The following is a 12771-nucleotide window of genomic DNA, read 5'->3' as shown; positions in this document are numbered from 1 at the left end:
TTCCTGCTAGAGTTTTCCCGCACGCGTTGAAACATCTAGTTGAAGTTAAACCCATAGCATAATGTGGACACCCCAGTCGATAATGTAACAAATTTCTGAATGCATAATATAATAACAAATGTCAGGATATGTTGTTCACACATACGGCCCATCAGGGGAATATCAGGACTTACACATATGTCTGAAAGCAGCTAGGGTGTGAGCATTTAATCACATTATTGTGCAATGGATAGTGTAGTATAGTATGCATTTAAATCAGTTATTAAATAGCTTTTACTGTTATTCAGGGCTGAAAAGTGCATTGACATTTTAAAATGCAAGACTACTATTGGTTAGTTGATTATAATAATCGTCATTGAGATTAAACATCTCTTCCAGTGTCCTGGCCAAGACAGGCAGTAGTAGCCCACAGTTACACATAGCATACACACAAAACAAAGAAAGAAGAAAAATAAAACAACTAAAACAGTCCGCAGGGGGAAGGGGGATATCAATATCTAAAGACATTTCGGGAGGCTCAAGGAGAAGAGTAATATTAAGTTTGAGCAGCAAAGAGTAAAGACATTTTGGGAGGCCAAGGAGATGAGTAATATTACATTACAACAATAAAGAGTAGTCTTGTGGTGGACTCTATAGACATAATTCACCATACTGTGTTATTGACATGTTTTCGTTGTGTTATACACCTGTGTGTTAGTATGCCGGACGGCGCGATCTTTGAATTCAACGGTTTTTATATGACAAAATGAAGGACCTGCCTTTGCTTGTCGAGGTCAGAAATTGTCTCTTCCCGTCTATTATCGCAATTTCTACAATCTATAGACAGAACGTCTTACCTGGGAGAGTTTGTCGACGGCGGAGCCATTATGTTTAAAAACATAACGTTTTACCTGGGCGAATGTGTCGATGGGGTGTGTGCGCGTGCGAGTGTATTCCTAACTGCGCATGTGTAAGTGGCAGAGCCGTTATGTTTATAAAACATAACGTCTTACCTGGGCGAGTGTCGCTGCGGTGTGTGTGCGTGGGCGTGTGTTCTAACCTGCGCGTGTGTCGATGGCGGAGCCGTTATGTTTAAGGCGAGTTTCGGTGTGGTGTATATACGTGCGTTTTAAAGAAGAGAAACCTAGACAGAGACAGAGAAGAGAGAAGAGAGAGAGCGTACCCTTGCTTGTTATTGCGAAGATTGCCACGACACCAAGTGATGGCAGAATCTTACCTGCTTAATAATAATACTAATCCTAAAAGTAAAAATCGGAATAAATGAATTTGTAGATTTTTGTTTAGCATATGTATTTTAAAAAGGCTTTAAATACATTTAATCTCCAAAAATACAATTATTTGTAATAATAAATCAATAAATTATACACAATAAAATAGGGTTAGAAAAAAAATGACTGTATAAATAGAAGGGTATAACATTTGAGTTGTGTACCTGCTGCTGGGCCAGAGAGTCCAGCCTCTGGATGTGGGGGCTGAGGAAGGCCTGCAGGCTGCCCAGCACCGCCTCCACCGGCAGGGAGGACAGCAGGAAGCCCACCCCCTGCATCAGCCACATGCACTGGCTGCTCTGCACACACACAACACACACACACACACACACACACACACACACACACACCACACACACACACACACACACACACACACACACACACACACACACACACACAAACACACACACACAAGCACACACACACACACACACACACACACACACACACACCACACACACACACACACACACACACACACACACACACATACACACACACACACACACACACACACACACACACGCCAGCATATACACGGCACACACACACACAGACACACACACAAACACACACACACACCACACACACACACACACACACACACACACACACACACACACACACACACACACACACACACACACACACACACACACACACACACACAAGCACATACACATGTACGCATAAAGCACACACAAATGCACAAAACACATACCACAGAGAGAAAGAGAGAAGAGACCTAAACATACGATATAATCATTACAATGTTTCCTATCTACAATATACAGTCCAGCAGTGCTGTGTGTTGAAGTCTGTATACTGACCTTATGGATGTCCCTCAGCAGAACATCCTGTAGACAGAGAAAGTGAGCTGAGTGAACAATAGAATCCATTACTACCTGTATGTCTCTCGTAATTGTCATAATCCCCTCATATCTCTCTCTCTTCCATGCCATCTTTCCCTGTTTTTGTCTAGAATGTGTTGGTGTGTGTGTGTGTGTGTGTGTGTGTGTGTGTGTGTGTGTGTGTGTGTGTGTGTGTGTGTGTGTGTGTGTGTGTGTGTGTGTGTGTACAATATCTACCTTAGTTAAAAGACCCACCAATGCAAACCAATACTGGAATACTTTCTTTAGCACAGCCGCTGTCACGTTAAAATTGTACCGGGGGCGAAAATTGTACCGGCCTACGTCATCGTTTGTTTACATCCTGACAACCTGCCCTGCAACAGACGACGCGATGCAGAAAACATGTTTCCAAACGACGAAATAACATAATACAGATAGCGGATCGCTATCTGTATTATGATGGATAGCGATAACACTTGTTTTTACTTTATATTTGTATTGTATTTAATTGTTTAATCGAAACAATAAAAAAAATTGCCCGCGAAACGGGCGATCGCGTCAAATGACAAATGTTTTGCCCGCGAAACGGGCGATCGCGTCAAATGACGTAGGAGGGTTAATGAAACATAATACAGATAACGGATCGCTAGAAAACACTTGTTTTTACTTTATATTTGCATTGTATTGAATTGTTTAATCGAATTAGCTAGTAAACTGAGTGTTTTAAGCAGGTTTCATAGTCTAGAATGTTCAAGAACCTTCCTACGTGATTTGACGCGTCATTTGACGCGATCGCCCGTTTCGCGGTCAAGTTTCTTTATTGTTTCGATTAAACAATTAAATACAATACAAATACAAGTGTTATCGCTATATATCATAATTCAGATAGCGATCCGCTATCTGTATTATGTTATTTCGTCGTTTGGAAACATGTTTTCTGCATCGCGTCGTCTGTTGCAGGGCAGGTTGTCAGGATGTAAACAAACGATGACGTAGGCCGGTACAATTTTCGCCCCCGGTACAATTTTAACGTGACACCTCCTTTGAAATGAAAACAGGAGGAAAGACAAGACGAATGGGGATGAGTCATCCTGGGGCCCCCAGGGGCGGAGTCAGCCTGGGGCCCCCAGAGGTCTAGTCAGCCTGGGCCCCCCAGAGGTCTAGTCAGCTTGGGGCCCTTAGAGATCTAGTCAGCCTGGGGCCCTCAGAGGTCTAGTCAGCCTGGGGCCCTCAGGGGCAGAGTCAGCCAGGGGCCCTCAGGGGCCTCTGTGTGTGTGTACCTGTGACACGCGGATGATGTCGTGGGCGTAGGGCGCCAGGTCGTGCTGACACTCGCGGCAGATCCTCTTCAGGGTGGAGACGCTGGAGACTGACAGCTCCGGCTTGGCCAGCCCCTGAAGCACCATGGGTAATATTTTGACCAGCATCACAGGGTGGTCTGCCAGCCACTCGGCCAGGGAGCCTGGGGGGCACGAGGGCAGGCCAGGTCAGGGGGGGTGGGGATGGGGTTAGGACCCAGGAGTATAGAGAATAAAGAATCTGATCCCGACATCGACAGTATCAAGTCAACTCGCCGCTACATGTGCTTCACAGGCCGTGTTCACAACGTAATAACATCACAAAACGATAGTTATGTTATCATAACTAGTTATAAGAACGTAGGCATGGCAGAGATGAAATAGAACAGACAGTGCCGCGTTTACATAGACACTTCTAATCGGATCAGAAGTGTCTATGTTAATGCAGCTAGTGTACAAAGAATAATGTCATCACTTACCAGGGAAAACTGTGTTGATCGGATGCTAGCAAGATGCTAAGGATGACCTCAACTGAACAGAGGTGTGACAGACACAAAGTTCATTCATGTGGCGGCCATAGTGCTGAATGATTGATGTGTCCTGCTCGATGTGGGGTATGAGGTATGAGGTATGATGAAGCTGACCTCTGGTCTACCGATGGTGTCTGGCCTACCGATGGTGTACTGACAGTGTTGGCCTACCGATGGTATAGTGACGGTGTCTGGCCTACCGATGGTGTAGTGACGTGTCAGCCTACCAATGGTGTACTGAAGGTGTGGGCCTACCGATGGTGTACATGACGGTGTCGGCCAGCAGGACGGTGCTGATGCTGATCCTAGGCAGCAGGCCGATCAGGCCAGGGATGACGTCAGAGTAGTTGACATCGATGGTCTCGGCGATGGACTGGAAGCCGAACAGCAGGGCCTCAATGTCCTGAAGATCACAGTACACAAATGGCTTTACATTTGAACTATTTTTAACTTGATATGTATAAATACTGAAACATTTAAGTATACGAGTATACAAAAAAGATCATTCAAACTCAGGTGAAAAATCACATTTAAAATAAACAAGTAAATACTTATACTATACATTTCTATTAATGTAAAATGTGTCACCACTGTGTTACCACTATGCATGACATGTAGTTCAGATATCCATAGATGGCTCACTGTACAGCGTGTATGGATGGCTCACTGTACAGTGTGTATGGATGGCTCACTGTACAGTGTGTATGGATGGCTCACTGTACAGTGTGTATGGATGGCTCACTGTACAGCGTGTATGGATGGCTCACTGTACAGTGTGTATGGATGGCTCACTGTACAGTGTGTATGGATGGCTCACTGTACAGCGTGTATGGATGGCTCACTGTACAGTGTGTATGGATGGCTCACTGTACAGTGTGTATGGATGGCTCACTGTACAGTGTGTATGGGTGGTGGTGAGGCGCTACCTGCCAGGCGGCCCCCCGCCCTGGGCCCAGGACCAGGCCGCCCAGCCGCTCGTACAGGCTGCTGAGCAGCTCCGCCCCCAGCATCTCATACACATACATCAGGGTGTCGGAGATGTCCACTCTGCAACGCACAACACCACACACCACACACACAACAAGGTTCACGCATGTTTTGTATATCCTGAAAATGATCAGTAAAAATTTGATAAAACAACCAAATTGATATTACATAACACATGGTCAGGATGGCTCCTAGTGGAAAGGTAATGGGTTAAATTCCCGGTGTCCATAGTTGACCAGGCATCCTTGAGCAGATGCTCTAACAACTTAACGCTCCTAAAAAGGAATGCATCCAAATAGAGCAAAGAGCTCCACCAATCAAAGACATTGTGTGACGCTTTAGGATTATGGGGATTTTCGCGAAAAATCATGTTTTTCTAAAAAGTAGAAGTTACTTTTTTAACTCGTGGCTTCTGCAGGAGCAAATACCGTCGATCCACAATATAACGTTTTGGTTAATTAAATGATACGACATTATGGCTTTTAATCAAAACCTCAATGGAGAAAAATAACTGGACTTTTATTTCCGGAACCACACAGTCTTTTTAACTATAAGTTAGTGTCAGTAACCCCGTAAACAGTGTCTTCTGATCCACTCTCCACCTTACTAATAAAACCCATTGAGGCGCGCCCCTCTCCCCGGGGACCTCCTTCTGTCTGACCTGTAGGTCCTGAACTGCTCCTTGTCGTCGGCGCTCCAGGAGGCGTACTCCTCCTCGGGGGCGTAGTGGGCCTTCTGCAGCAGCACCTCCACCAGCCGGACGTACACCTCCCTGTACACCGACAGGTACAGCGCCTGCCTCTCCTCCTCCAGGGACATGATGTCGTCCTGAACACGCAACACCGCCATGACGTCACCATGATATCACCGTGACATCACCATGACATCGCCATGATATTGCCATGACATCAACTATCATCACCAGGAGTCCTGGTGATAATAGTTGATGTCATGACATCGCCATGACATCACAAGGAAATCGCCATGACATCACCATGACATCACCATGACATCGCCATGATATTGCCATGACATCAACTATCATCACCAGGAGTCCTGGTGATAATAGTTGATGTCATGACATCGCCATGACATCACAAGGAAATCACCATGACATCACCATGACATCACCAGGAATTCACCATGAAATCACCATGACATCACCATGATATCGTCATGACGTCAGCGGACATCACAAGGACATCGCCTAACATCACCATGACATCACCATGACATCACCATGATATCACCTAACATCACCATGACATAACCATGACATCACCATGATATCACCTAACATCACCATGACATCACCATGATATAACCTAACATCACCATGACATCACCATGAAATCACCATGACATCACCATGACATCACCATGACATCACCATGAAATCACCTAACATCACCATGACATCACCATGAAATCACCATGACATCACCTAATATCGCCTAACATCACCATGACATCACCATGACATCACCATGACATCACCATGATATCGTCTTGACGTCAGCGAACATCACCATGATATCACCGAACATCACCATGACATCACCATGACATCACCATGACATCAACATGACATCGCCGTGACATCACCATGACATCGCCATGACATCAACTATCATCACCATGACATCAACTATCATCACCAGGAGTCCTGGTGATGATAGTTGATGTCATGGTGATGTTAGGTGATGTCCTGGTCCAGGACATCACCTAACATCACCATGACATCGCCATGACATCACAAGGAAATCACCATGACATCGCCATGACATCACCAGGAATTCACCATGAAATCACCATATCGTCATGACGTCAGCGAACATCACAAGGACATCGCCTAACATCAACATGCCATCACCATGATATCACCTAACATCACCATGACATCACCATGATATCACCTAACATCACCATGACATCACCATGACATCACCATGATATCGTCATGACGTCAGCGAACATCACCATGACATCACCATGATATCACCTAACATAACCATGACATCACCATGACATCACCTAACATCTCCTAATATCACCATGACATCACCTAACATCCCCATGACATCACCATGACATCACCATGACATCACCATGACATCACCTAACATCACCTATCTTCATCATCATACCCTTACATTGTATGAGGTTCTTTAGAGAACATTTTCTACCTTAAGGTGAATCCCAAACCAAAGAGATGACTATGAGTCAAATCTACACATCCTTCCTTCACCACAACAAGCTGAACGGAGAAGGACTCTGAACCAAGCGGAGCTCGTCCTCTGAGCCCTGTTGCTGACCTGCAGGGTGTACCAGAAGGTGAGGGTCAGGGAGCTGCTGGTCTCGCTGACCGGGTAGTGGCCAGGGGTCCCAGTGCAAAACAGGATCATGTTGACCAGGGCCAGGTAGTCCTGCCATTGGTCGACCTGCTCCAGCAGCACCCTGCAGCCAAGACCCCGCCCCACCCATAGGTTAACACTAATAAACAAAACTACAATAGGACTAATCTCTTTTGTTGTGTGTATGTTTGTAGATGTGTGTATGCGTGTGAGAGTGTATGTGTGTTCATGTGTGTGTGTGTGTGTGTGTACATTGGTGCAGGTGTGTACATGTGTGTATGTGTGTACATGTGTGTATGTGTGTACATGTGAGTGTATGTGTGTGTGCGTATGTGTGTACATGTGAGTGTATGTGTGTGTGTGTGTGTACATGTGTGTACATGTGAGTGTATGTGTGTGTGTGTGTGTGTGTGTGTGTGTGTGTGTGTGGTTCACCTGGAGTGTGTCTCCCCCAGAGCGACGGCGATGCGACAGATTCCGTGGGTGATCTCCATGTCCCCGGCCCCCGCCGCCGCCTCCAGCCGCTCCCTGAGCCCAAGCACCACGGGGATGAGGCCCCCCAGAGCCGCCCTGCACCTGGACACACACACACACACACACACAGGCAGACACACACACGCAGACACAAACATACACACGCAGACACACACACAGGGACACGCACATACACACGCAGTCACACACACGTGGACACACACATACACACGTAGACACACACACGCAGACACACACACACACACATATGGACACACACATATGGACACACACATGAATACACACACACACACATACATAGACACGCACACGCAGAAGCATACACAAACACATGGATACACAGACACAAACACAAGTGGACACGCACACGCAGATACAAACACACACACACGCGCGCACGCATTCACACACACACACACACACACACACACACACACACACACACACACACACACGCAGACACACACATACACACACACACGCAGACACACACATAAACACACATTAACACTGTAACTCCATCAGCGATCCTCAGTGAAGGCTGGAGAGATGATCACGTCCCCCCCCCTGGTTCCACCGTCTCACCGCTGGCAGTCAGGCTGCGACAGCACCGTGACGATGGTCTCCACGGCCGCGTCGAAGAGCTCCGCGTCGCCTAGCGCCGAGAAGCAGTCCTCCACCAGCCCCCGGCTCTCCTCCAGCGCCACCCCCAGCGCCGTCCAGCCCGACAGGCAGCGCAGCACCCTCTGCTTCACCGGCCCCGGGGAGTCCGGGCTCTGGAGGAGCCGCCGCAGCAGGGGACACACCGTGGCCCACTCCCCAGCCAGGGCCTCCCTCAGCTGGGCACGGCGGGCCTGGGCCAGCCGGCTGCTCTGGAACTCCTCGGGCAGCACGGTGAGCAGCTCCAGGAGGACCAGGCAGCGGGCGTGGGGAGGAGGCTCCTGGGGGCCCTCCTGGGGGGCAGCCGCGGCCCCCTCGGGGGGCTCTGTCTCCGGCTGGAGGGCCCCCACCAGGTCGGCCACGGGCTTGGGCCAGGCCTGGGGCACCAGGTTGAGGGCCAGGGAGGCCAGGGCCACACACAGCCTGGTCAGCACCATCCTGGGCCCCGAGGAGAAGCGCAGGACGTGGGAGAGCAGCTGGGTCCGCAGGCCCGGGTGCTGGTCGGGCTGGAGGTCCGCCCAGTGGTGGGAGATCTTGGTGTGGAGCGTTCTCGCGCCGAAGAACTGGACCTCGGGCAGCTGGGTGATCAGGAAGAGGACAGTGTCAGGCATCACGCCGCCACAGGGCTGTTATCATTCAGGTTATGGATATAGAGGGTCGGCTTAGCTCAGGAGGTAGAGCAGCTGTCTTGTAACTGAAAGGTTGCTAGTTCGATCCACAGCTCCTCCTAGCTGAGTGTTGATGTGTCCCGGAGCAAGACACTTAAAGGTTGGGTACGCGATTTGCGAAACGCCAGCAGATTTTGAAAATACACAACTCAAATGGTCCTACCCCCTCTCCTTCAACGCTGACTCTGACTCCACCCATTCCAAGTACCTGGACGCGCAATCATGCACGAGCGCGAACAGAGATGCGCGAGAGCGAGCCAGGCTAGCGTAGGTTTTCGTTTAACAACATGCCACTACATTCAGCTGTAAATTGCACCCAGTACCGCGGGAAGTAGGGGTTTTGGGGGTGCTGCAACACCCCCTGTCCGAGGCCCTGTCTTATCACAGAAAACGATGATTTCTAAAAACTTCGGCCAAAGTGGAGATTTCTGAAAACGCCGGTTATGTGTTGTCGTATCAACGGGGAGAAACGGGATTTTAGGTTCTGAAGCGTCACATTATGCACCAGTAAATGCTTAACGTCATGTGAGCGTCCGCTGTACCGTATTGGTCCGAATATAAACACAAACCCCATTGTAATACGACCTATATTTGGAAAAAAGATTTGAAGACCAGATCTTGATTTCATGAATAAATAAATTGTATTAATTGAAATAATATACGAAAATAAAAAGGCATAGAATAAAACTCTGCATTGCCACTAAACAGTAGTGCAAATAGGCCGTACTGATGTGTACACCAAAGACTTCCTGACACTCCTCTGCCCCGCTGTGTTCGCTCTGGCTGTGGTCGCTCCGAACTGTTTCGGCCCGTGGCAAAGCGAGTCATCCTCGCTGCTGTCCAAGGCATGTTGAGACGCAGCATTTATTTAATGCTCATATGTCCTAGTGCTGAAAAAAGGTTATATGAAAAAGTGTGAGGGTAGCGGTGGTGCGCTAAACTTGTTCTGTGAGCAGCTGGATGTGAACCATGGTGTGAAGGAAGTGAACACAACGATCGATTTTCAACTGTGCGCGCATGCACTGGTGTAATTGAGCTGCGCTGCTATATATCTTTTTTTATCAATGTGACGAGTTGCGAGTCTAGTGCAGGCCGGGTTTTTTTTTCCAGCACCCCCTGCTGAGAATACGTTCTCGCGGCTATGGTTGCACCAGATGTTATAAACATTAAACGGTCACATAAATCATTACTCTTTTAGAAAATGTATGTTTGTTTCATATAATTGTATTGGAAGTCCTGGTTTTCACTAGGGTTGCCGCGGTGTGGACATTTTCACACCGAGTAATACACTCGTCTCAACACCGGTATTACCGAGTATAAACGGTATAAACTTTGAAACTAGGTAAACCGCCACACAAGCATCGGTTTTTAGACCCTTCTCGTCCTTCAGTTGCCGCCAACGTTCAAAAGCAGCGCCTAGGATTATTCTTGATTTCAGTTTTTCTCTTTCAGCGTTTTTATTATCAATTACTCTCTGAAAAAGAGTTTTCCTTCTCTTTGCTGGTGGTGGTGGTGGTGGTGGTGGTGGTGGTGGTGGTGGTGGGGATGGTGGCGTCTTGTCTGCCATGGAAATTGTCTTCTACTGCTAGGTCCAAATGTGGATTAACTAGTTCCAGTAGCTACCGCAGGATACAAACAGGAGCTTGCTCTGGGTCACGAGCTCTGGGTCACGAGTACTGCACGAAGGGGTCGCGCACGGGGCGCGGGGGAGGGGGAGTGCAGTACGACCGTTTGATTGACGTACTTACTGTCCAATGCAACGAGGTGGCAATCCAAATGATTGGCTGGAGTTTTTCGAGCCCTGCCCGTTCCACAGATGATTGACAAGTTTAATTTTCATGTCAGTACTTCTGACTCAGTGGCTGTAAGCGGGTTATGATAAGGATTTCAAGTAATTTTGCAAAAATGGCCAAAAAAGCGAATTCCGTACCCAACCTTTAACCCTAACTGCTCCTGACGAGCTGGCTGTCACCTTGCATGGTGGACTCTGCCGTCGGTGTGTCAATGTGTGCATTAACCGTTGTAAGTCGCTTTGGATAAAAGCGTCTGCTAAATGCCCTAATTGTAATTGTAATATAGCACATTCAATGCCACATAAAAGGCAATATTACTAAACAGACTACTACTGTTTTGTCATTTAGAATAGAATAGAAAGCTTTATTGTCATTGTACAAAGTACAACGCAATGCAATGGGCAGCTCCTTAAAAGTGCACACATGTTATCGAATGTATAATATACAAAAGCAATATGTAATAAAAAGCTAGCTGACTGTTTTAACCAAAGTGACCTATTCTCATGTCGTTAAGGAGCGAGTAAAGGTTAGGATCCCTTCAGGTAGACTGTCAGCGTTGGCGATCGTAACCCAGGAACCCCTCACCACTACAGTCAACAAGAAGGAGCGTCTCACAACAAAGACACTTGCAGTCCGTGGTTTGCTGTTTGTGTGTTTGCGGGGACAGCTCCGGGACAGACCTTTTCGGGGCCCAGCAGAGCCCAGCAGAAGTGCCACGCCTGTGGGGAGGCCTGGGCCTGTGTCAGCCACCGCTGGGCGGCGTTCTTCTGCTCCATGTCGGGGTCGTAGTACAGCTGCTGGAGGGCCTGAGAGACACACATATGGGGAAGCATTCAATGTGAGGTCTGGACAGGATCTGAAAGACTTATAAATGGAGGATGCTGTTTATGAGAAGTGGAATATGTTATGTAGGGAGGAATTTGCATTTGAAAGGCCGGTTGATGGATAATATTTCATAATTTCAGATCAACATCAGTGCTTTTTTGTTACTTGTAATTAATGAGCAGGTATGGGTTATGAATCTTCCCCAAGGAGGCCTAGACACTTGGCAGGCAGACAATGGGGTTTGAACCCAGAACCTGGGGCTGGGAGTGAACTAGGCCTACTCATGAATTGCAGTTGTTCTTTATAACAACTAACCAGACAGCATAAGGAGGGTTATTATTAGCACAGCATATGCTTTAGTGTACCAGATATCACATTACATGGTAGCGGGCATGCTCAAACTTTAAAGTCCCATAATATATTCAAATCTAATTGTTGAACAACAATGCTGTCATTCTAATTCATTGTGCCCAATATGGACAATATATTTGGCACATAGTATAACAATACGTAGGCTATAAGGTCCTATAAGGTCCATGATTAATTCAATAACCACCCGTTTTTTCCACTGGCTTAAAAATCACGTGTGCATAAGCATCAAAATAAAGCAGCAATAATAAACCCGAAGTTACTTTCTAACTTACATTCTCGACCGTCACCACTAACTCCCCCGGGCTGTCTCCTGTATTGCCCACAGGCTCCATCTGGAGCAGTAAAGGACCACTGTAGGTGATCTGTCTGTCCGTTCAACACCCTGTTTAAGAAAATAAAGAAGTGAATGAGAGACATTATGGTTTAGTTATAATAGACTGTGGAGACGGGACATATCCCACAAACTCCCCCTGCATTTATTGCGAGTCTGTTAACACTGACCTCTGGAGCGATTAGAGCAAATAAGTTCTTTCAAATTACTTTTTTATGTTACTGCTTTGGCTCCGGCATTATCTACAAACACAACGATAGAAGACAACACAAGTGGTACACGGTGGAGACTTGACTCGGTGGCGATCCGGTAGAACACTCCTCTGTCCAGTGTCCA

General features: G+C 47.3%; 1 protein-coding gene across 2 annotated transcripts in view; it reads right to left on the bottom strand.

Annotated features, from left to right (window-relative positions):
* The window catches only part of LOC130388283 (importin-13-like), a 19591-nt gene extending 6820 nt beyond the window's left edge, over window positions 1-12771 (bottom strand). Inside the window, exons 1-12 of one of the 2 annotated variants that reach the window (XM_056597721.1) lie at window positions 12606-12771; window positions 12377-12486; window positions 11588-11713; window positions 8372-9024; window positions 7727-7867; window positions 7253-7394; window positions 5599-5765; window positions 4877-4997; window positions 4206-4353; window positions 3403-3584; window positions 2102-2128; window positions 1433-1567 (exon numbers count right to left, since the gene is read on the bottom strand). In XM_056597721.1, coding sequence (XP_056453696.1) covers window positions 1433-1567; window positions 2102-2128; window positions 3403-3584; window positions 4206-4353; window positions 4877-4997; window positions 5599-5765; window positions 7253-7394; window positions 7727-7867; window positions 8372-9024; window positions 11588-11713; window positions 12377-12436 — 1902 coding nt within the window. In that variant the 5' untranslated portion in view covers window positions 12437-12486; window positions 12606-12771. The remainder of the gene's footprint in view (window positions 1-1432; window positions 1568-2101; window positions 2129-3402; window positions 3585-4205; window positions 4354-4876; window positions 4998-5598; window positions 5766-7252; window positions 7395-7726; window positions 7868-8371; window positions 9025-11587; window positions 11714-12376; window positions 12487-12605) is intronic. The other variant, XM_056597722.1, reaches the window with a different exon arrangement.

The sequence above is a fragment of the Gadus chalcogrammus genome, chromosome 8 (assembly GCF_026213295.1).
Source record: "Gadus chalcogrammus isolate NIFS_2021 chromosome 8, NIFS_Gcha_1.0, whole genome shotgun sequence".
NCBI lineage: Eukaryota > Metazoa > Chordata > Actinopteri > Gadiformes > Gadidae > Gadus > Gadus chalcogrammus.
The sequence above is the reverse complement of the archived record's forward strand: the minus strand, read 5'-3'. Positions and strand labels throughout refer to the sequence as shown.